At 39.4% G+C, this 22,894-nt stretch overlaps 1 protein-coding gene across 1 annotated transcript in view; it reads left to right on the forward strand.

Annotated features, from left to right (window-relative positions):
• The window catches only part of LOC306770617 (cadherin-18), a gene marked incomplete at both ends in the record, with an annotated part of 95,551 nt that overhangs the window by 67,601 nt on the left and 5,056 nt on the right, over positions 1-22,894 (forward strand). Inside the window, 3 exons of the mRNA XM_079259504.1 lie at positions 514-635; positions 6,756-6,873; positions 17,380-17,631. Coding sequence (XP_079115630.1) covers positions 514-635; positions 6,756-6,873; positions 17,380-17,631 — 492 coding nt within the window. The remainder of the gene's footprint in view (positions 1-513; positions 636-6,755; positions 6,874-17,379; positions 17,632-22,894) is intronic.

The following is a 22,894-nucleotide window of genomic DNA, read 5'->3' on the forward strand; positions in this document are numbered from 1 at the left end:
ACATGATAAAAGACACATTAAATGTAAGTTTCATAACATATGGATTGGAAGGATGAAAGGATGAATCACGAGCATAGACTCCAATTAAAGAGATTTTTTTCTGCGGGTCAGCAGTGTGCAGGCTGAACTGCCTTAAAGCTGCGTTCTTTGTAGTACCCTGCAGGGGAGCAACTCTCAGGTTGTAAGAAGGACTCAGCTTGACATGTGGTCTATGAAAAAAAATTGCCTTCTCCTTATTGGTTTATTACTTTTAAGACATGTTATGGTAATGATTTGAAATGCTTTCAAACTTTTCTTTTTCAAGGCTTATGCAATGCAGAATGATTTTAATTTATTAAATCATGGCACCATGTTAAATTATATAAAAAGTATGTATAATTTTCACATTGGGTGGTTTCTTGTTTTTCTTTTTGCACAAAAAAAAAAAAAAAAATCAGTCTGTTCTAGTCTAAAGCATCAAATTTTTATGTTTGCCATGGAAGCTTATGTTTGTCTTTCCTTTCTTTCTTATAGACAACCCAAGCCTCCTCAGTCACGTTCCTGTCACCGTCCAAGTTCTTGACATGAACGACAACCCACCAGAGATAGCGACAGACGAAGAGGTCATTGTGTGTGAAAGCTCAAAGCATGGACATGTGAGTTTCGCAAGAGTCGCTTGGAAAATGCTCAAAACCACTTTGAGTATTTTGTTTCCACCTTTATCCTCACACATCCAAAGCTTCATAGACCTCAAAGACATCTTAGAAAGAAAGCGTGGAGAGCTTCCTATTAGCCACAGCAATTTCCCTGACTGCGTGCACTCTGTGCTGAACTATTGTTTCCATCAGCGTTTTGGGTTGTTTGGCGAGAACAGAGCTGTAACGGCTGTGAAGGCACTGGAGAGAGCTGCTTCATCATCCCTTATTCAAAATGAGTATCTCAGCAGCAAAGCATGACAGCTCCAAATCGAAACTCATTCCAATTTGCTCTCAGTCTTTGATTCATTCAAATGAAGAAGTTTTTGAGATATAGAGCAATCAGCAACGTGGAAATGGCTGAAAGGGTGGTTCTGCAAAGGATGATGGAGTAAAGACTGGAAAGACACATCTAATACATTTTTAATAGTTTAAAGCTAGTTGAAGAAAAGTTTGAATAAAAGTTTGCATTCGGTTTGAATTAAGGTTACATTGTAGCCTCGGGCTTGTTAGCTCAGGGGATGAAGTGAGACGAATTATAATGTATTGAAGGAGACGGAAGAAAACCGTTCAGCTGACTGTACGTAAAAGAATAAAAGTTATGTTTTAATGGTTCAGCTTGTTTAGCTGGATTTCAGTGCTCATACCACGGCAGAGGAAAAATGTTTGAAAGCTGTCAAAAAATTAGCTGTATTATCAACCTTTCAACAGATCACCCAGAGATGCAGTTTCTTATGCTTGACTCGTTTTTGTACAGGCACTGCAACGAGTTAATTAAATACTTCTTTATACCAGTAGTAGCATGTTTAGCCTCATTAGTCGAGGGCAAACACGACTGGAGTTACATTCAGAAAAAAATGCTATAAAAAAGGTATTAAACTCCATCCTTCCCAATAAAACCAAAGCCTGCTCCATGAAACACAAGTGTGTGCACTCAGGTATTGTGTTCCCATTAGTGCTGATTGGAACTGACGCCAGTAAAATCCTAGAACTACTTGTAGCGAAAAGCCAGATGTTAGAATGTTGGTGTTTTTTTGTTTTTTTTTTAAAATAGAAATACAATGGCTTTAGAATGACCAGCTGTTCAATACGGCCATTCACCAGCTTACTGACTCTCTCCCTGGCCCGACATTCAAATTCCATCTCATTGGTGTCTGTGGAATTTGTGAACACCTCAGACTCTTCTGTGTTAGTTCCCAAAGCTGGTACTTAAGGGGTGTGAGACTGGTCTACAAACAGGTTTTGGTAGTAGTCACCCATGTGAATACCAGGATGCACGTTTCTTTTCTAGCAGAACATGTAACTAACTGTAAAGAGATACGAGTTGTTACTCGCGCTCCCTGTCACCACACTGATGAGTACATTTCAAACAGCAGTTGTGTTGTGCATCTGTGCAACAGCTTTGCACAGTAAATCTTAACCTAAATTTCATAGTATGTTACAGCAATATGTATGTTCTTATTTCCAGATTAGCCCACTATGTAGTCTAGCCTGAATTCCTACAACAGTCCTTCAGTAATTAGCTTTAGTTTAGCGATAATGATAACAAAAGCTTCCCATCCCTATTTGGATGGATTTGGGCTATTGTGTGCTACTAAGCGTGGTTTAGTCTAGATTTCTAAGGGTAAGTGGAACATGTCAACCCCGTTGACTTAATTTTCTTGTGCCAATTAAACTTGAATGACTGAATAATGAGGTACTTAATTTAAAATGGTGGTTACAACTTGTTTTTCAACTAGTACAGTTACAGGAATTAATTGCTGTGATCCAATAAAACAAAGTTAGGTGCATTCATTAGAAATTCATTCTAATCCTATTCACCCTGATGGTGTCAAGTTTGAAAAAGAAAAAAAAACAGCACAGCTTGGATTTGTGTAAAAAAAAAAAAAAGCTTACTTTATACTCGGAAAGGCAACACTGACTGAGCAACTGTTTGGAATATGTTGCTGGAAACCCAAGAAAAATTTAAAGGCCAACAGACTTTGCATTTTATTATATCTGTTAAAACACACACACAAAAAAACCCCAATAAATAATAAATAATGGATTAGATTGCTGTAGTGCTTTTCATGGCACAGTAAGGTTTGTTCAAAGCCCAAGGACACAACAACAGAATGACTGGGGCAGTGGGATTCAAACTGCCAACCTTCCAGGCATTGGACAACCTGATGAAGTGCCTGAGCCTCTGCTGCCTCAGAACTGAAAACAAAACTACATTTTCTCGTCTGACTTAAAAAGTTGGAGGCCATTATATGAGCTTACCCCAGTTTAACATATTACTCATATTCTTTTTCTTTTTTGGCTTTAGTGGTCTTTTTTTGACAGTAGCTGGACAAAAAATGGGGTCAGAGAGAGCGGGGGAATGACACGCAGCAAATGGCCCCAGGCTGGGACTCAATCCTGGCCAGCTGCACCAACTCAACTCAGCCAGTTGAGCGACATACTGTCCTGTATTACTCATATTAAACATCACCATGAAATGTATTCATGGATGATATTTTCATACCGTCTTCTGGTTCAATCATAATACATAACTTTCATATGTTATGACAGGTAAGAAAGGTAAGGTCTATGTTTACCTTCACATATCTAATCACTGTAAAGGAGAAAGCATATCGGACTGAGAAGAAACAAAAGAAATCCACTAAGAAAGCAACAAATAGCATTGTAGGATGAGGGAGGCCATGGACATGCGAAAGCAGGCCCTCAGGACAATCAACAGGCATGAGGAATTTTACACCTTGTCACACACCTGGGATGCCATCCTCCACAGGATGCCAAACAGCAGGAGGTTGTAATCGCCCTCTGCTGTCTGGAAAACTTAAGAAAGCATGGTCTGTATTTCACAGCAATGACATGTGACTCTGAGCAAAGCCACAGGAAGTTGCTGAAACATGTCACGGTAAACATCGACCTTGTCTTTAACTCCCTATACAACATGGAAGTTATGTATAATGTAATGTATTCATTTCAAAAATATAAATATATAAAAACTCTGGCAGACATCTTGGTAGATGTGTGCTATTTTTTTTTTTTTTTTTTTTTTTTTTTTAAGTTTTAAAGGCTGGATTCTGACTGGGTTGTCACATAACCTCAAGTGGCTTCTGAGAAATTAGACTGCAACATACATTCTCAAGCAGGCTGGCAGATTTCAAGTGTAAACTATTAAACAAGTAACAAACAACTTGTGTCGTAATGTTAAGCTTTCTGACTGCCAAAAAAGCATGTCAAAGCTGCTTACAGAAGGATATGCTGAATGTGGTCCTGGCAAATAACTGTAAAATAAAAAGTTTGAGGATAAAGATCTGAAAATAGCATCACATTTTTGACCATAGAGATGAACACTCCTTCTAATGCCACCCTCCGTTCTAGAGATGTCAGGAAGTAGTCATTTACAAACTTTGTGATTTAAAACTGTTCATCTAAAATGATTTATTTTATATCATAAAAGCTGTGTGTAGGACTTAGCCGAATACAATGAAATGCACATTCAAACACTAGAAACAAGACTCCTTCCCATAGCAATCCAGATGGTCCAGTTCCAACTTCCTGCAAAGACTTCTCATTTTGGTAGCGTGTCCAGTGTCGATCTGTTGCAGGATCGAAACGATGATGAATGGTTTGTCCACTGGTGCAATCCTCTGGTTAAAATCCAACAGTTCTCACTATCTGTAGTTGGAGCCAAAAACAAATGAAGTCATGTGGGTGTCCAAGTCCTGTGATGGACTGGTGACCTGTCCAGGCTATAACCTGCCTCTTGCCCAATGATTGCTAGGTTAGCCTCCAGCTTCCCATGACCCTTGATTGGAAAAAGCGATTAAGAAAATGGATGGATGGCTGGATGGATATGGCTGATAAAACTTTATATTCAAAACCTGACTGGACAAAAAGTCATTTTAATTATTTAATTATGCAATCATACTTTTATAACTCTCTGAAAATGCAATCAATGAAGTAGATTAGATAATAATAATAATAATAATAATAATAATAATAATAATAATAATAATAATAATAGACCCTTTTGTGGGCAGGTGGTTCTATAAATTTAGTCATTTTCTGTGAAAATAGTTATTTTCTTTAGGACTGTTTGCTAATGTGACAGAACAGCTCTCTCATTCTGTCTGATGGCATTAAGAGCACACACACATACCTGTAGTACGCATACATGCAATTCACTAATCCCTCTCTGTAATCACTTTTGTAATAGCAGGGGGAAAAAAGCCATATTGGGTGACTTGCTGTTTATTTAATATACATTTACAGAACTTACTTGCACTCTGTGGCATTACAGCTGCTGAATATTTTGCAGTGTTTAGAAACTATAAATAAATACATAAGGGTAATACATAATCATTATCAAGTAACTCAAAACTCTCACTTCTGGGAAATCTGTCCAGTTAGGATCTAACGCTGTAAATCAATTTCACTTGTGCAAATCAAACAGACAACAAGTGGAAATGAGAAGCTATTACCAAGCCAACCATTAAAAAGGAATGGTCATGCAGGTGATGACTGCAGACTATTTCTTTTTCAGGTTTGCAGTTTACCAGTGTTTCCACCACTAGATGTAACATGAGGCAGTGTGCATTTCACAGATGTTGCTTAGAGAGTACAACTGCAACTCATCCAGCATGGGACACTGATATTCTGGGCATTATGGAAGAAAAAAGACAAATTTGTAAATATGAAAGGTTAGCTGATTATCTAATATATCTTATTTGAGCAAAGGAGCAGAAAAGTATGTGAAAGTAAGCTAAAAAAAAAAAAAAAGCAGGCATATAGTTGTTTATTAGTAAAACAATGCATTATACCAAACACTTTACTAGATATGACATATATTCTAGATTATTGGTAATCTTTCGACTGAATTTGCGACAGAACACCAATACAACATTTATAAGGGAAAAACAAACAATTGCAGAGTTCCAAAAAAAACTTCCAGAAATCCAGATCTGTATCATTTCATTTACAGTCCTGGTGCATCTGCAGTTAGTAACCATGTCTGTGAATTTCTTCGGTATACAAGCTCACCAGTTCCCTCAACATCTCGTTCATCAAGCTGCTCACGAAGCTGCTGCTGCTGCAGAGGACACAGCTTGATAAAATGTTGAAAAAATGAAATATTTTTTTCAGAAATGCTGTATAAGACAAAGATAAATAAAAGACACACAGGACCTTCTTAACTGCTGCATAAGCAGAACACTGGTTTCCCCAAAATGGCCAATCAGTCCCACAGTTCTGCGCAGTATACAGTGCCAAAGTCGCTGACTTCTATCAGTGACCTTACAGATTACTAAATAAGAATTTAAACAAAAAGAGTCATTCAAAACATATTAGGTTACTACAAATTTAAACCCATTTAAGCAGTCATTTTTAAACTACCAACTAATAGCCTTATCACATCTTCTGCTTTACAAACAACCACTGTCCTGATTATTTGGGCCGCACGTATCAGTGTGATGAAAAAGAAAACATTGTGACTCCAGGCATCATTGGAAGACAAACTGCAGCTATCCATCCAATCATTACATTCACACAAGTAGAATCAGGCACTAAAAAGTACCATAACACAGCTGAGGTTCGAGCAAAAACACAAGGAGCACAACAGCAGCCCTAAGGTCATACCAATAAAAAGTATACTCCAAATGGAGGCAGGGACCGTCAGGTTGGTGCTGTCTTCACTTTCACTGCTTCTTTACCAATTAAGCATAGCAGTCTGACTAAACTGGCAGGGAAGTTGCCCTGAGAGCACCCCCTGTCATTGCTAGATGCCAGCTTCCCCTTGGCAGAAGCCAAAAGCGTCCCAAGCAGACACTTGCCTTCAGGCTCCATACACAGGTGAAGAAGAAAATGCCCCCGGACCTTTAGGCTGTGGGTCAGAGGGGATGATGCTCTGAGCAGTCATGGCCAACAACTCACAAGAGATTCTTTGGAAACTAAATCATCTTTTTTTGTTGTTGTTGTTGGGCATGCAATTAAGTGATTGATTCCAAGTGGAAAAAGTTAATTAATTCTCTGTGGAAAGTAAAATTAACTTTGTTGGGTTTTTTTTTCTTCCTTTATTTTTTTGACAAACAGACAATCCAGACTGTCACAGCGGTGGATAAAGATGACTTTGCCAATGGACAGCGCTTTTCTTTTGCTTTACCAAGCCAGATACCGGTTAATCCCAACTTCACCCTCAAGGACAATGAAGGTAATTAATGTAATCAGTTTGTTTGTTTGCATTTCTTATGAGTTTTGTACTCAGCCTACAGAGGCTGCCGCGCTGCTCACATTTCCAGCTTTCAATAAGCTGTGCTGATTTCCTCATACCTTTGAGGTGCAATAATAATATGCTTTCTACCAAGTGGGTATGGTAACCACGCGAAGGCTCAAATGCCGCTGGGATCTGTTTTGACTCTGGTCTGCATGAAACATGGGAGTCATAGCGCTTTGGCATGTTTGCGCATTGTGTTGTCAAATGGATTACCCACTCAGCCGCTCCCTCTCTCCGCCTCCTGTGTATTATATTGTGCCTGCCCATGGCTCGCTGTAGGTGTTACCATGGCAACCATTTCAGTGTCAGGTGAATACCTAGCCCTAGGGTGGTCTGTAATCACATGGCTTTTATAAGCTCTCAGCCAGAAGATCTCACAGTTGCCCACTGAGAAGGAGAGTTCACAGCACTCCGGATGCATTGGTCAGCCAGAGAAGTGCATAAAAACAGAAAGGACGGTCTCACAACAGATATAGAGTAATGAATAAATAATTTTAAAAAAATGTCAATGTGACTATAGAAGATAGGTCTTTTTAGCCCGCTGTTAAAATCGCCTAAATTGGTTTGGTTCCCAGTTTAAATCTTTCTGTTTGTACTTCTATGAAACTGAGATGCAGACAGAGACGTCAACCCCCGATCTCAGAACCATTTCCACTCAAATAGGGTTAAACGAGTGAAACTACAGCAAAGGGGTGAATGAAACCAGTTTACAATAAGACTACAGGAATGGTTCCAGTTTTACACTTGATAATCCAGAGAAAGTCTGAACCTGCACGTACAGGGGAAAATGAGGAAAGACATTGTAGGAGTAAAGGTTGACTACTACCTTTACGTCATCCTCATATTTTCATTAAACCATTGCCATCTCATCTAATTTGCAAAACAAGACGAAACAATTTCACTGTTAAAAATGAATAATAGTAAAATATTCATAGCGATATTGCTGTAATGACACTGTTCTCTTCCAAACATTTCAGGGCCAGCATTTTGGCTTTTTACTGTGGCTGTGATTCTCTGTGTTGTGAAAAACACTTTCTAAATATGCTTATTGTATCGGTTAGCTCTAGGTTTTACCAACACAAAAGAAAAATGTAAAAAAAAAAAAAAACCTTCAATATTGCATACAACATCTTCTGCTGACTTGCCATATGCTGTGTGAAGGAAAGATGGTTGGACAAAGTGTTGCAGTGGGATTGCGGTTTATGGTGAATGCCAGATGATAAGACATTGAATGTCTGCCAACTATTCTCTGGTCATGGCAGCAAACAAACAGAATGTATGGTCAGGTTAAGAGACAAAATCTGTGACCGTGATACTTCATTTTATTATATTGTCCCAATATTTTAAAACCAACCTTGCAGGGTTTTTGTTGGGGTATTTGGATTGGAGAAATTAAAGCTGTGTGTGTGTGTGTGTGTGTGTGTGTGTGTGTGTGTGTGTATGTGTATGTATTCAGATTTTGGAACCAGAGCATACTTTTGGAGCCAATTCTTCCATGCAAGTCTTTGATTAATTCTGGTTCATATGAGTATCATGGGCTGCACGGTGGCGCAGTGGTTAGCACTGTGGCCTCACAGCAAGAAGGTCACTGGTTCAATCCTTGGCTGGTTTGGTCAGTGGCCTTTCTGTGTGGAGTTTGCATGTTCTCCCCGTGTATGCGTGGGTTCTCTCCGGGTACTCCAGCTTCCTCCCACCATCCAAAGACATGCATGATAGGTTAATTGGTTACTCTAAATTGCCCCTAGGAGTGAGTGTGAGCGTGAGTGTGGTTGTTCGTCTCTCTGTGTGTGTGGCCCTGCGATGGACTGGCGAGCTGTCCAGGGTGTACCCTGCCTGTCGCCCAAAGCCAGCTGGGATAGGCTCCAGCTTCCCCGCGACCCTGAATCGGAATAAGCGGTTCGGAAAATGAATGAATGAGTATCATTTTTCCTTGGGGATTAATAAAAAGTATTTTTTCATTTCACTATTAAGTACCCAGGAGAACAGGGTGAACGATATCTGCTATGTGTAGAGTGTACGTGAAATGCTTAAAAGACTTAATTTAAAATCAAAACTTTGTAAAAATGTTTCCCAATCTTGCAAAATTATTATCCTAAAACTTAATGTTTGTTTTAAAAGTACCAGCTGCATCAAAGCAATTTTATTAGCAACTTTCAAATTGTGTTTTGGCCCCTGCTGCATTATATTCCATGGGCCTTGTTTTCCTCAGATCCAATCCTGCATGAGATGTAATAAATTTCATCCATCTATTTTCTGCTGCTTATCTGGGGTCGGGTCATGGGGGCAGCAGCCTAAGCAGGGAAGCCCAGACTTCCCTCTTCCCAGCCACATTTTCCAACTCTGCGGGGGGGATCCCAAGGCATTCCCAGGCCAGTTGAGACATATAATCCCTCCAGCGTGTCCTGGGTCTTCCCCGGGGTCTCCTCTCGCAGGGACGTGCCCAAAGTGCCTCACCAGGGAGGCGTCCAGGAGGCATCCTAACCAGATGCCAGAACAACCTCTACTGGCTCCGCTCGATGTGGAGGAGCAGCTGCTCTTAATGTTGGTGTAAATGAAAATCATATCTTTAATCTTGTTTGTGTTTTGTTTTGCTTTGTTTTTTACTTTGTTACCCCCCCCCCCCCCCCCCACAGTCATAGATTTTACTGGTGAATGCAGGGAATATTACCTAAATTAATTCAACATTGCTTGGTGAGTCAAAGACAGAATAAATGCTTCCAACTGCTTTGAGTTTCATATTTACTTTTTCTAGAATTTAAATTGAAACATCTTGCAACAACTAGATTAAAGGAAATTGTAATTATTCCTCAATATTGTTGTAGTCTTTTTTTCTGACTATACTTTTACATTTACATTTTACTTTTTTAAAATCACAACAAAATTTCCTGTAAATCTCCTGCTAACAGTGAAAAAATCTGCTTATGATTGCAGCTTAATTTCTTTAACTTGGTATGGTCATGTTTGAAGTTCTTGAAACAACATATTTGCTTATTTGAACAAATATGAGGCTGTTGCCCAGAAGCGCCTCCAGCTTGTTGTGTTGACCGAAGCGTTGCTCCACTGGAGCAGTTAAATGCCTTCTTCAAGATTACTCATACACTTGCCTTTCCAAGAAACAACCTTGGAAAAAAAAAAAGTGTCAGTCTCGGGCCAAAAACGGAAGTAAAAATAACCTAATTAGCTTTTTAGAGTGTTCTCTGCTACCTGACCTGTTATTTACTTACTCATTGATTCTATTCTATTCTAGTCATTTAGCAGACACTTTTATCCAAAGTGACTTACATACACGCTCATACCACGATAGGCACATCGAGGGACAAGTAAGGGTCCAGTGTTTTGCCCAAGGACACTTTGGCACATAGTCAGGGGAAGCCTGGAATCAAACTCTAAACTTCCCAGTTATAAGTCGACTGCTCTTCCTCCTGAGCTACAGCCACCCAATTCTGATGATTCTATAATTCTATAATTCATCAATTATTGTGATAAATATGCTCATACCTCTAAATTCTCCGACCTTTTCTTATTTACATAAATCTTTGAAAAGTAAAGCTGCTGCATTTAGATTCCATGTGACTTCAGTCATCTGCAGTTTGAAGCTGCATCCCCACTTGAACGAAAAATGAAAAAAAAAAAAGAAGAAAACGCAGCGTCTTGCTTCTGTGTTTTGAAGTTATTTGCTGTATTCACAGTGTCTGAGTAAGGAAGACAGGCGCGATGCACCCTACTGTTGACTTGTGTGTCTGATAATTAAAGTAAGCTCTTCACACTCAGAGCAGCTTCTTTCATTGCTGTTGTTGCAGACTAACAGTTGGTAGCTGGTCTCTGCCAAGGCCTAATACCTCCCTCTGTTGTTGTGCAACTGCTGAAAATCCCTCTCAGTCACTCACACCACTAACTCTCTCATGACCTCTTTTCCGTCTCAGTTACAGTTTGCTCACAAAAGGATCTTCCTGAAACTTGAATATTTGTGACTCTGTGCACTCTGTGAATTTTTCACATGAGGAAAGGATTTAGTTTGGAGACGTTGAATGTTCGGCCATGTCTGGAGCTGAATGCCCAATTATATCTGAAACTGATTCATTCTTTCTTTTTTTTTTCCCCTGATAATTGGAAATCCTGACTTTTGAAAGAGCCCATTAACTAAATTGTTATGGTTTTATTTCTGGGAGACATCTCAAGTGCTTGATCATATCATAGCTGATATCTTGTTACTATTGGTGTTATTCTTCTACAGAGACTTGTACCTGCAGCTGCTCTTGTTCACAAAATTAGAGAGACATAGCAGCTACATGTCCATTTTTTAGCTTAAATGATTTTTTTCTTCCAATCTTTATTTGTGAAAATGATACCAGGCCGCTATAAATTCTGAATTATCATCGAGATGCTTCGATTCAAGTACTGGATGTGCAGCAATAATTACGGGTCAAACTCCTACAACATTTTAGCGGCGCCATTAAAGCTGAAAAACAAGGGAGATATTTTGCTCAGTTGCTCTGGGAAAGCAATTTATGTTAAACCCATTCTGTTAAAGTCCCTTTTGATATATTCAACTCAACTATACCTACTTTCCAATGACAGAAAATTGAATGCCTCTTTGATCCTGTTATCTGTCACATTTGATGACATTTTCGCCTAAAAAGGCAATTAAACTGAGGCTATGATCTGTAAATAAACCACATACTTAAGTAGTTCAATTGATTTCTGAAGGCGTCTTCTTTCCATGTGCATGAAGAGGACCCTACAAAATTACAGTTAATCAGCTGAGTTAAAAAAGATCGCTGTCAAGCCGTACATGGGATGCTTAATTAGCTTCCATGTCATCCAGGCTTCTCTTGCAGTGGATGTTGTACTTCAAGATTCTCAACACTTATTGGATGAATGTGGAGGACTGAGCAGCTTGTCACTTGCTCATTTTTGTCAGAAGTTACATGGAAAAGAGCTGGAAATGGTCAAAGTTTCACCAATCAGAAGAGATAATCATACAATTCAACTGTTCAAATTTATAGAAAACACAATATTTACTTTCTTTAGGCTGAAAGCAATAACTTCCTGGTACTTAAATGAAACAGTATTGCAATGCAGATGCATGGTGTGTGCAGGACAGCCTCAGCAGACACAGCAGAACTGTAACTTGATTTGCTGCTGCTTAAAAGAGCAACCCAATATGGCGCCGCGTTTCCCAGCCTTCTGGTTTTTACTGCAAACGGATACAAGAGGAAAATTACCTGAAATACTACAGAAACAACCATTTAATACAACATGAGGGTGTCATGAATAAGCTAAAACCAGCTGGCAAACCGCAGCGATGCCTTATCACTGCAAGGCCTGTTGTATGAAGTCCTACTGAGTCAGGCTAATCCTTATTAAATGTAGAAGCCTCTTTTTAAAGGCAAAATATATATATAACATATGCCTTATGATGTATTGCTATGCTGAGGGAAATGCCAATAATTTATATATAAAATGTTATTAAAGTTGGAGTCACACTGAGACATTTGGCAGTATGTAAGGCTGTATTCTCACAGCAGTGTATAAAGGCATGTATACTAATTTTAAGATTTTCAGTATCAGGATATCATATGAATTGATACTTTTTCAGTCATAAAATCAGTGCGCCCTCATGTAAACTACTACACTTCACTGAGCTGTTATTTATTTGACAGATTTTAAACCAAAATCCAGAAGCTTTTCAATCAGTTTTCCGTATAGACTTTGACTAAATCATTGCAACACCTTTTTTTTTTTTTTTTTTTTTTTTAAATTCTGTCTTTTACATATTCACTCATTCATTTCTCCTCCACCATGCTTTAACGTGGTCTTGTTATGCCTAAATATACTATCTGTTTTGTTCCAAAAGTCTTTTGGTTTGTTCAGATGTTTTCAATACATAAAACCTTTGGGGTGGTTGACGGAAAAGTATATATTATAATTGCAAGCCAATCTGCAGTTTTAGCAGTTTTCTGGGAGCTTTAAGGTTTTCTCAGTCTTTATTCAGATATCAGATAATCTAATGCAATATAGGTTTTTTTTTTTCCTCATTAGAAGTTACTGGAGTTTACTGGATGAATAAATACAGTTCAGCAAATTCCAACCTGCACGTTTTAAATGAAAAGTGTGTCAAATTTCCTCAGACAGGTAAATATTTTTATCCAGAGAAGTAAAAATCCCCAGATTAAAGTTAATAATCAGACAAATTTCATAGAAGACAGACAGAGTCATTATGGCAGATTAATAGATGAGAGGACCAAGCAAAGGATAAGAATGCAAAGTCACAAATGTACGTATCAAGCGAAACAGAATTTTTTTTTTCTTTAATATATGCAAATTTTTGAATATCCTTAACAGAGTATGAACTTTACATCTAAAAAGATGACATTTATTGCTGTATGAGAACAGTAACAACCATAGTATTGATATAAATGCCTGGAACCCTTAAACCACATTCAGTAAAAGGTATATTTTCTTTCCAGTTGCAGTTACAACATGAACATTATATGCACCAAATATAAATCGTGACCTGAAATATTTCCATTCCCAAAATAGTGGCACCACAACACTTTCTGTTAAGTTCCAAGTGCCAACTGGAGAGAAGCTGATTCCCATCAGCGGCACCTACATACACCCACCAAAGTTCACAAGGAAAGCAGTTAAGAGCATGTGTAGGCAAGTGTGAAGTCTGTGGAGACATGGTTGCGTCGCATGCGTCTGTTGTTGATTTATTTTTGTTTGCCTGATTTCTTTATCACGATGTTTATTTTCTATGGAAAGTGAGCTATTTTGTAAATATATGGACACTTAGCATATAGTAAATACTATGGCAGTGATTGATTTGATACAGTTACGCATTTGCAATTGCTGAAACTTGTAGGTACACAAACTGTGACAAACTGCAGCTGTTAAGCAGTCGCAGATATCACACAGCCTCTCAGTTCCCACCGAAATGCCTGTTTTTTGTTGTTTTTTTTTTTTTTTTTTTTTTTTTTATCCTCTGCTGTGAAATTCTATTAAACTTCATATCTTGAAACAGAGAGGCTGGAATCCATAAGTGATACAAAAGTTATGCAAGTGATAGTTCTCATCATGCTAATGCTTTTGGAAAAGTGAAAACAAGGCCATTTGCCTGTACTGTCTGAACACACTCAGTGCAGGGAGGAATTCCACATGCAGTGCATACTAATACATGTGTGCGTATAGGACAGAAAACCAAACAAGAATCATTTGAAGCCTGACATTTTCTTAAAAGCACATTAGCCCTCATTTCTTAAGTGGTCTCCCGCTCTGTTCTGCAGGTAATGTCACGCAGTGGCAGCTGTCAGAGTAGACTTAAAATATGACTGAATGCTTGCCCTCTGTCCCCTACATGGATGCACTGTGGCTGCAGATGGCTATCTCACAGTGGTGTTAATCAACAAACACACTGCTCTCCTCTACCCACCTATGACGAAATGCAGGTCAACATGAAATTAACATGAGATAACTGATGCAAGACATCTCATGTGTGTTGTTATGGTGTTATTCACTGTGCAGCATCATATATACAGAGTTTGATTGTTCTTCTTTAGCTCAACCTTTATCTCCATCTTCACAACTTAAACATACACACACAAACATCCCCCTCACACACATTTACCCCTTTTGTTTTTCTCCTTCTCCTCATCTTCCAGTCCCCGTCTCGCTTCCTTGCTATGTGCATCTTGCACACTCCACTCTCTCAAACCCCCAACCCATCTGCTTGCTGATATGGTGATATGTAGAGTCTGACTTAATAAAGCTTGAAGTACGTGTTGTCATTCCAACTGTCGATCATTATAATTATTCATAGATGGAGCAAAGATTGGAGTGGGAGCCAAAGTCTCAGAGCAGCAGCTCAATAGTACAGCACGGTGGAGGTGTTTCACTGGGTGGAAAGAAAAGGTTGCCCTTGGCACGATTCAACATTTTTAGGACTTAAATAGCATGAACATACATCGATGTGCTATGGCTTATCTGTTTGTTTTCTATTTATTTTGTAAGTTCATTGTGAGACTCCAAAATGACTCATCCAGGTACCAGACTTACCCAACAGCACAGTAACTAACCGAGTGATGCTTTCCAGCCATCTGTCATTATACAGCTAGTCCAGCCTGGTAAAACCAGGGTAAAAAGTAAAAAAAAAAAAAAAAAAAAAAAAAAGAAAAAAAAGAAAAGAAAAAGAAAAAATATTAGCAGCAATTGAAGGTGGAGAAAAAAAAACATATTACAAAAATAAATTAAAAGCAGGAACAGTTCATAAAAGACTTAACATCTAATGACTCAACAGGTGTAGGATTACCTTTAGCTGACACACACACACACACACACACACACACATATATATATATATATATATATATATATATATATATATATATATATATATATATATATATATATATATATATATATATATGTGTGTGTGTGTGTATATATATGTATATAAATTTTTTTTAAAAAATTTATTTATTTCCTCATGCTTATTCTTTATGCTCTAAAATGTCCATATTTTACTGTAAAATACTGGTGAACTCAATGACTCCAGGGTGCCCAGGTCCTGTGGCTGCAAAGCAGATCATCCGCCCTCCATCATCACCACCGTTCCTGATATTGAGTATAAAGTCTCTGCTGTTGTGCATTATGATCATACATTTCTGCTTTGGCCTCATCTGTCCAAAACAAAATTGTTTTGGAAATTTGGAGGTTTATTCAGATGCAAGCTAATCTGTGCTGATTTATTAATTTTAGTAAGAAGCAACTTTCTCCTGTAACCCTGCAAAACAAGCCATGCTTTTAAGTCTTTTCCCAATTGTCCTGTCAAGAACTGTAATATCTGAGAGTCTAACAGAGAGTCCAGGTTGCAGCTGTAAGTTTCATGGCAAGATATCTGAGCATTTAAAAGTGTGAAATGGATGTAATCTCACTGGGATATCCGCACTATGAATCTTGCAGGAGGTACAAGAGCACATCCTTGTTTAAATTTAGCTAACAAGCTAGCCTAGACAGTTTTGCTAGCCATCTAGCCACAACAACTCACTGTGGCTGTGATATGTTAAAGTAGTAAATAACAGATTTGGATTTTACTCATTAAGTTTAGTAAGGTTCTGTTTCATTTAACAAAAGCAGAAACAGCCAGGTTCAAAACTGGAACAAATAAGGGAGGCTAGCACAAGAAAAAACACTAAACATAAAACGTGGTCAAGCCAGTATCTGTAGTGTAGGTTGTGAGCAGATGCATTAAAATGGATGTAGTGCACAAAACAAGAAAATATGCTGAGCCTGTCAGTGCAGAGGTGATCTCCAACCCCCACCCAGGAGACATACCGACTGCGGGCAGGTGAAGGTCATAAATAGGCAGAATACTGTACACCCAGGTGTAACTCATGCTGCTGCTCAATCTACTCAGCACCTGCAAACAAACTAAAGAACAAGTGGTGGTGGGGCCGTCACACAGACCGTGGTGGAAATCACTGCAGCACAATTTAAAGATGGACAACTTTACCAGAAATACTGCCAGATGGCTAATAGTACCTCTGACAGGGGTATTGCCTGTGTTGTTTTCAAGTAGATATCTTTGTTGGAGTGTTTTCTAAGTTTCAGAGGTTGGTTCAATTAAATCCATTTTTTCTTGTGATTGCAGTCTGAAATTTGTTGAGCTGTTATGATATAATCCATTTATAAGTCCACATTCCACTGATGCCAAATAAGCTAGGCTAAGTAAGCGCGGCTTCTTTGGCAAGCTGCACATGTGACACAGACTGCTGTGTGTCTCATAGATTTTCTGTTTTTATATCCATTATTGCTGGTATACATTTATTTGGAAGATTTTACCGCATTATTTTATTGGCAATATGTGCATAAACTGGATTTTTCTGTTACATTTGTATGTATTTGGAAAAAATGCATTCAGTTTAAAAGAGAAAAAAAAAATCTCATTGGTGGGATAAAACAACCAAAAGTCACATCATCTAATTTTCAGTTCACATTTGTGCATTTGTGCGAGTCTGTTTGTTCATTTCTTTCATCTTGTTTGTTCAATCTTGTCATAAATGCTCCCTCTAGAGACTCCTCCTTTTGCTACCCCCCCCAACACAAACTCAACCTTTTCAGATTTGTTTATCTAGGTGACTTATTCCGTTGCTTCTTCAAGAGCAAGGTGAACCGTTCTTTGCAGCACATTAAAAAAGTAAACGATCATCTTTGACATTAATTAGCCTCAGCTCACAGGGAAGCTGCAGAAACAGTAAAACTCTAAAATAAAAAATACTTGCTCAGAAAACCTCAAAAGCAAAAGATGTCTAACCTAATGGAATGTTGCCTTTTTTTCTGTATTGAAGACAATTGTTAAAAATTTGCAGGTAATTGCCTTCTTCAAGGTCGTATAATTTTCTGTAACAACTGCTTTTTTTCCCTCTGTCTTTTTCATAATAGACAGCACAGCCAGCATCATTGCCAAGCGGCAACATTTCAACCGCCTCACCCAGGAGCTGTACGAGCTGGCCATAGTGGTGTGGGACGGTGGGGAGCCATCATTAAGTGGCACCAGCACCTTGACCCTGCGGGTGTGCCCATGCCAGCGCCACGGCAGGATCCGGATATGCCAAGGCGAGGCGTTCCTCTCCTCTGCGGGTCTCAGCACGGGGGCTCTGATCGCCATCCTGCTGTGCATTGTCATCCTGCTGGGTAAGCTGGGGCGGCCGCTGGGGGAACAAATATCCTGAGCGCTAGGACAGAGGACATGGACCTTAGAGAGGCAGGGGAAGAGAGGGGAAGGGGCTGAAAGTGTATGACAAGGACAGAGAAGGAGAAGAAGATGAATGGACATGGGGGGGGACACATGTAGAATTTTGAATGAGAAAGTTTGGTGGTAGCAGGAGAAAGAAGGAATGTAAAGGACTTCCAAAAGGAGAACACGACGATAGGAAGCTGAATGAAAGGGCGACTAGAGAGGAGAATGTTGTGACAATGAAGAATCATCATTCAGAAAAAAGTGCAGAGACAAGAATAACCTACAACAGTTGAAGGTGGGAATGGTTTAACTTTTTTTTATTTTAAAAAAAAATGGAAAAATTGGTTTAAATAGGACATAAAACCTCATTTGTTTACAATTGAACATCCAATCAGATTTCTAAATGCATGCTAGGTGGCCAATTATTAGGCTGATGAGTATCCCGCTCTCATTCCTGTTCATCCCCATGAATTACTATTGAATTTCTTCATTTTCAGTTCATTTGCATTTCTGTAACGGTGTGAAGGGATCGATATTTTATACTCTCATACGACTTATCATCTCAAATAAAATCAGAATCAGAATCAGAATAAATTTTATTGCCATTGTCAGTGAGTTACAAAATTCACAAACTAGGAATTTGCTTCGATGCTAATGTGCAACATATAACATTAATAAAGTAATAGTATAAAAGAAAGAATATTAGCTATGATAAAAAAAAACTTTAAAAATGTAATATAAAATAAAAGGGCATACAAAGGAAATAAGTATATCAAGTAAAAAAAAAAAAAAAAGTGCAAGTAGAAAGATGATACTAGTATGAGAAATAAAGTGACAGGTGTAAAGTGACCATGTGATGAGTCCAATGTTTTATAAAGTGTTCATGAGTCCAACGGCAGAGGGAAAGAAACTGTTCTTGTGGCGTGAGGTTCTGGTCCGGATGGACCGTAGCCTCCTGCCCGAGGGGAGTGGTTCAAAAAGTCTGTGTCCAGGGTGAGAAGGGTCAGCTGCTATCCGACCTGCACGCCCCCGAGTCCTGGAGACGTACAGGTCCTGGAGAGATGGAAGGCTGCAGCCAATCACCTTCTCAGCAGAGCGCACAATGCGCCGCAGTCTGTGTCTGTCCCTGACCGTGGCTCCAGCGTACCACACGGTGATGGAGGAGGTGAGGATGGACTCAATGATGGCCGTGTAGAACTGCACCATCATCTGGGCCAGCAGCTTGGCTTTCTTCAGCTGCCGAAGAAAGTACATCCTCTGCTGGGCCTTTTTGATCAGGGAGCTGATGGACGGCCCCCACTTCAGGTCCTGTGTGATGGTGGTGCCGAGGAAGCGGATGGAGTCCACAGTGGTGATGGGGGAGTCTGTCAGGACGAGAGGGGGAGAGGGAGCTGTGACTTTCCTGAAGTCCACGATCATCTCCACTGTCTTCTGAGCATTGAGCTCCAGGTTGTTGCTGCTGCACCAGGACACCAGCCGGTCTACCTCCCTCCTGTAGACAGACTCATCACCGTCAGAGATGAGCCCGATGAGGGTGGTATCATCCGCAAACTTGATCAGTTTAACAGAGTCATGGCTGGAGGTGCAGCAGTTGGTGTACAGGGAGAAGAGAAGGGGAGAAAGTACACAGCCCTGTGGAGATCCTGTGCTGATAGTCCGAGTAGTGGAGACATTCTTCCCCAGCCGCACGCTCTGCCTCCGGTCCGTCAGGAAGTCGGTGATCCACCTACAGGTAGAGTCGGGCACGTTGAGCTGGGAGAGCTTGTCCTGGAGCAGAGCAGGGAGGATGGTGTTGAATGCAGAGCTGAAGTCCACAAACAGGATCCTAGCGTAGGTTCCCGGGGAGTCCAGGTGCTGCAGGATGAAGTGAAGGGCTAGGTTGATGGCATCGTCTACAGACCTGTTGGCTCTGTAGGCGAACTGCAGAGGGTCCAGGAGGGGGGAGGTGAAGGACTTGAGATGAGGGAGGACCAGGCGCTCAAATGACTTCATGACTACAGACGTCAACGCCACAGGCCTGTAGTCATGAGTCAGAACTGGAAAGTTAAAAATGTAGAAGCTGCATGCATTACTCACAAAAGCCACGAGAAAGTCAAGAACATTTTGTTCAGTGAAAAAGCTCACAAAACTCAATTTCTATAATTTCTTATAACTATTAAAAAATGGGAATAATTTTACATGATCAGGAATCTTCTATGTCTCAGTGATACAATATTAGAAAACTGCAGCCTCCCATAAGTGCAAGATATTATGTTCATAGACATGATGATTGTTTCATTTGTCAGATTTGTGCTGCCTGGGCTCCCCTCTCCTCTACCCTGCTGATATGATCAAAGAAATCGATCTCAGCAAAACATTTTGAAGGATGCCTTGATTCCTAAAATGCATCTAGAGATGAGGAGAGAGGAGGCAAGGTTACACAGATGTATCCTTTGGAATGGTCCTGTTAGCATCCATGCATTCTAACAGGCTAAATGTGAATGTAAAACGATTCACACTGAAGCATGATTGCCTCATTTTGCCTCAGTACATGTCCACCATCTTGTTTCTTCCTTCCTCACCTCCTCAAGTTGCAACTCTACTTGCACATGGTGTGGTATGGAGTCAAAAGTGAAGTCAAGATGTTCATATTGGAAAACAGAACAAGAAGATGGCCAGAGTTACCATTAAAGTGCAGTGAATAGTTGAACCATCTGTATTGACCAAAAGAATAATTGTTGATGGACAGTGGAAGGGTGAGAGGTGGCAGACCAGATGGGTGTCACCATATTTGCTTACCAATGGTCCCAGAGAAGAACTCCCACGTCACGCCCCAGTTCTTCAAAGGAGGGACGATACTTTGGATTGTTGTCTTTGGAAATAATCAAATTCGACTTTTTCAGGTTAGAAATTAAACAATTAAATTGTTACAAAACAGAAAAATGAAAAGAAACAAAAAGATTTGAAGGAAAGAGATTCCAGCATCCTTGGTCTTTATTAACAACAGTACATTTTTCACATTCTTGGTCATGTAACGGAGACTCTAAAGGTAACAGTTATTCTGACGATGACCTTCATCCTCAGTCGACTTGGTTAGTTTTAACAAATTTGTCGACTCTTTTCAAATATGAAACTCAGAGTGAGGCAGATGATGTGACTTGTGGGAGAACATGTGAATCGTTGTTGCTGATCAAGAGAAGATCATGAAACTTGGTGGGAAACATGCATTCATTAAAAGGCCAGACTTTTCATTTAGTTAGCATTTCCTGTGGCTTTTTTGTCAGACATACACACACACACACACAAATTAAAGCCAAATTTCTGCAATGGGAAGTTGTGAAATGACCCAAACGCAGGCTAATAAGAGGAAGACCAGCAAGAGAAGAAAGTCATTTTAATTCAAACAAACTTGGTTGTTCTCAAGACCCTGCATTGGAATAATTAAAAATAGACGGATGGCTGGATGGAAGCTGAGTTGTTCAACACGCAGCCCGTGTTGAACAGGGTGACACACAAAACGCTGTGATAAGTGTTAAATAAACAGGAAAATAGCAACTCGTGGAAAAACAATGATTACAAAAAAACTCAGCAATTTGAGCACATTTACACTCCGTAGCGCCTCAAATCTCCAATTAATAAAAACCAAAAAGTGCTTGAAGCAAATCCAGTAATCATCACATTTTGACATAGTATTTTTATGATTCTATACTGTAAAATTGATTATATATTAAAAATGGTATCTTATTTAGATTTGTAATTAAGAACAGATGGGAAAGGGTGCAAATATTAAATATATGACCCCAGGCCCCCTATATTACATCGTATTCTAGTTACATTAAGCCATATCAATACGATAGAACAACAGAATCAGGCTTCAGATGGTGGTGGGGAAATTAGGAGCTCAGATCCTCTGAAAGAGCAGATGAGCTCACCTGAAAACACTCATCTGAGAAACTGAGGGGCACTCGAAAATAGCCCATTTTCCAGGTTAAATTTAATTATATTTTCCATTAAGGTTGTTGTTTTCTCCTAAATTAAAAGAGTTGCATTAATTTGTCAGAGCTGTATATATATATATTTTAGATTGTTTGTTTGTCGTGTGCATTTGCTGCATTTTGTGGTTAACCCCTGCATCCCTACATGAGAGGTTTCTGAGAGTATCAGCTGTTTAAAATATTCAAACTCAGCTCTGACCATGACTGCATCCTGGAAACGTCTCAGTCATTTAACTCAGTTAGAAACCCAGACTGCACAAAGGGACAAAATAAAACTGAAAGGCACATTAACTGAAGTTGTAAAGACATTCTTTTTGCTCTTTTCTACATGAATAATTGGACTTACAAAGAGTTGGGCTCAAACATTTAGTTTTGATACTCAGTAAAATTTTGGATTGACTGTAAAATAACCAATTAATGGAAGGAATCATTTCCTAATTATTGACACCCGAGTGAACAATCCTGCCTTCTTTCCTTGTCCATCACACTGTTTGACATTGCACATTGTGGCTACGGGAACACACAAGCATGACGGAGTGCAACCAGGACACTTTGACTTCACATGTCAAGGATAAGTCATGGATACAAAAAGACCCTCAGAAATAATGTTAACATAGAGGGGACCCCTTTTCAATATTACCAACCACTCACAAGAGCCGGAAAACATGTCTTCAATGTAAGTGCATCCCTTGTTACTATGGCAACATGTCATTGCAGCGACAGCTAATAATTACATGTACACTCTGAAATGAGACCATGTTGCTTTGAAAGACAGAAGACGCGCGATCGATTTGAAAAGTGACACAAATTGAAGGTGAAAGATCAAATGAAAGTCATTAAATTGAAAAGTGTAAACAGGAACCTGTCAGCTGCGAGAGGCATTACAGTTCCTTTCTCTGCACAATGCATTTGTATTACTGCACGATCGGACGAACGAAAACTGTCAATTAGCACTGTTGCTTTTTTCACCTTCCTCCGTTAATGACCGACTATCTTTGGACAGCAGTACGTTAGGTTATACATATTCATAACAGCTGCCTTCCGCCTCTATGAAAAAAGTCTCTGGCTGAGTGGAACCAAAGGCCGTCGCCACTGTTTGGAGACAACAGTGGAGTTTAAGACATGCATTGCATTACGAAACATCAGTGCAGCGCAGATCCTGTTAGAACAGAAAGGAAAAACAGAAACATGAGCTAGAAGAACTGACATCCTCAGCTCTTCCAGATAAAATCAGAGAGAGGTT

Source organism: Telmatherina bonti (genome assembly GCF_933228915.1).
Source record: "Telmatherina bonti genome assembly, chromosome: 20".
NCBI lineage: Eukaryota > Metazoa > Chordata > Actinopteri > Atheriniformes > Telmatherinidae > Telmatherina > Telmatherina bonti.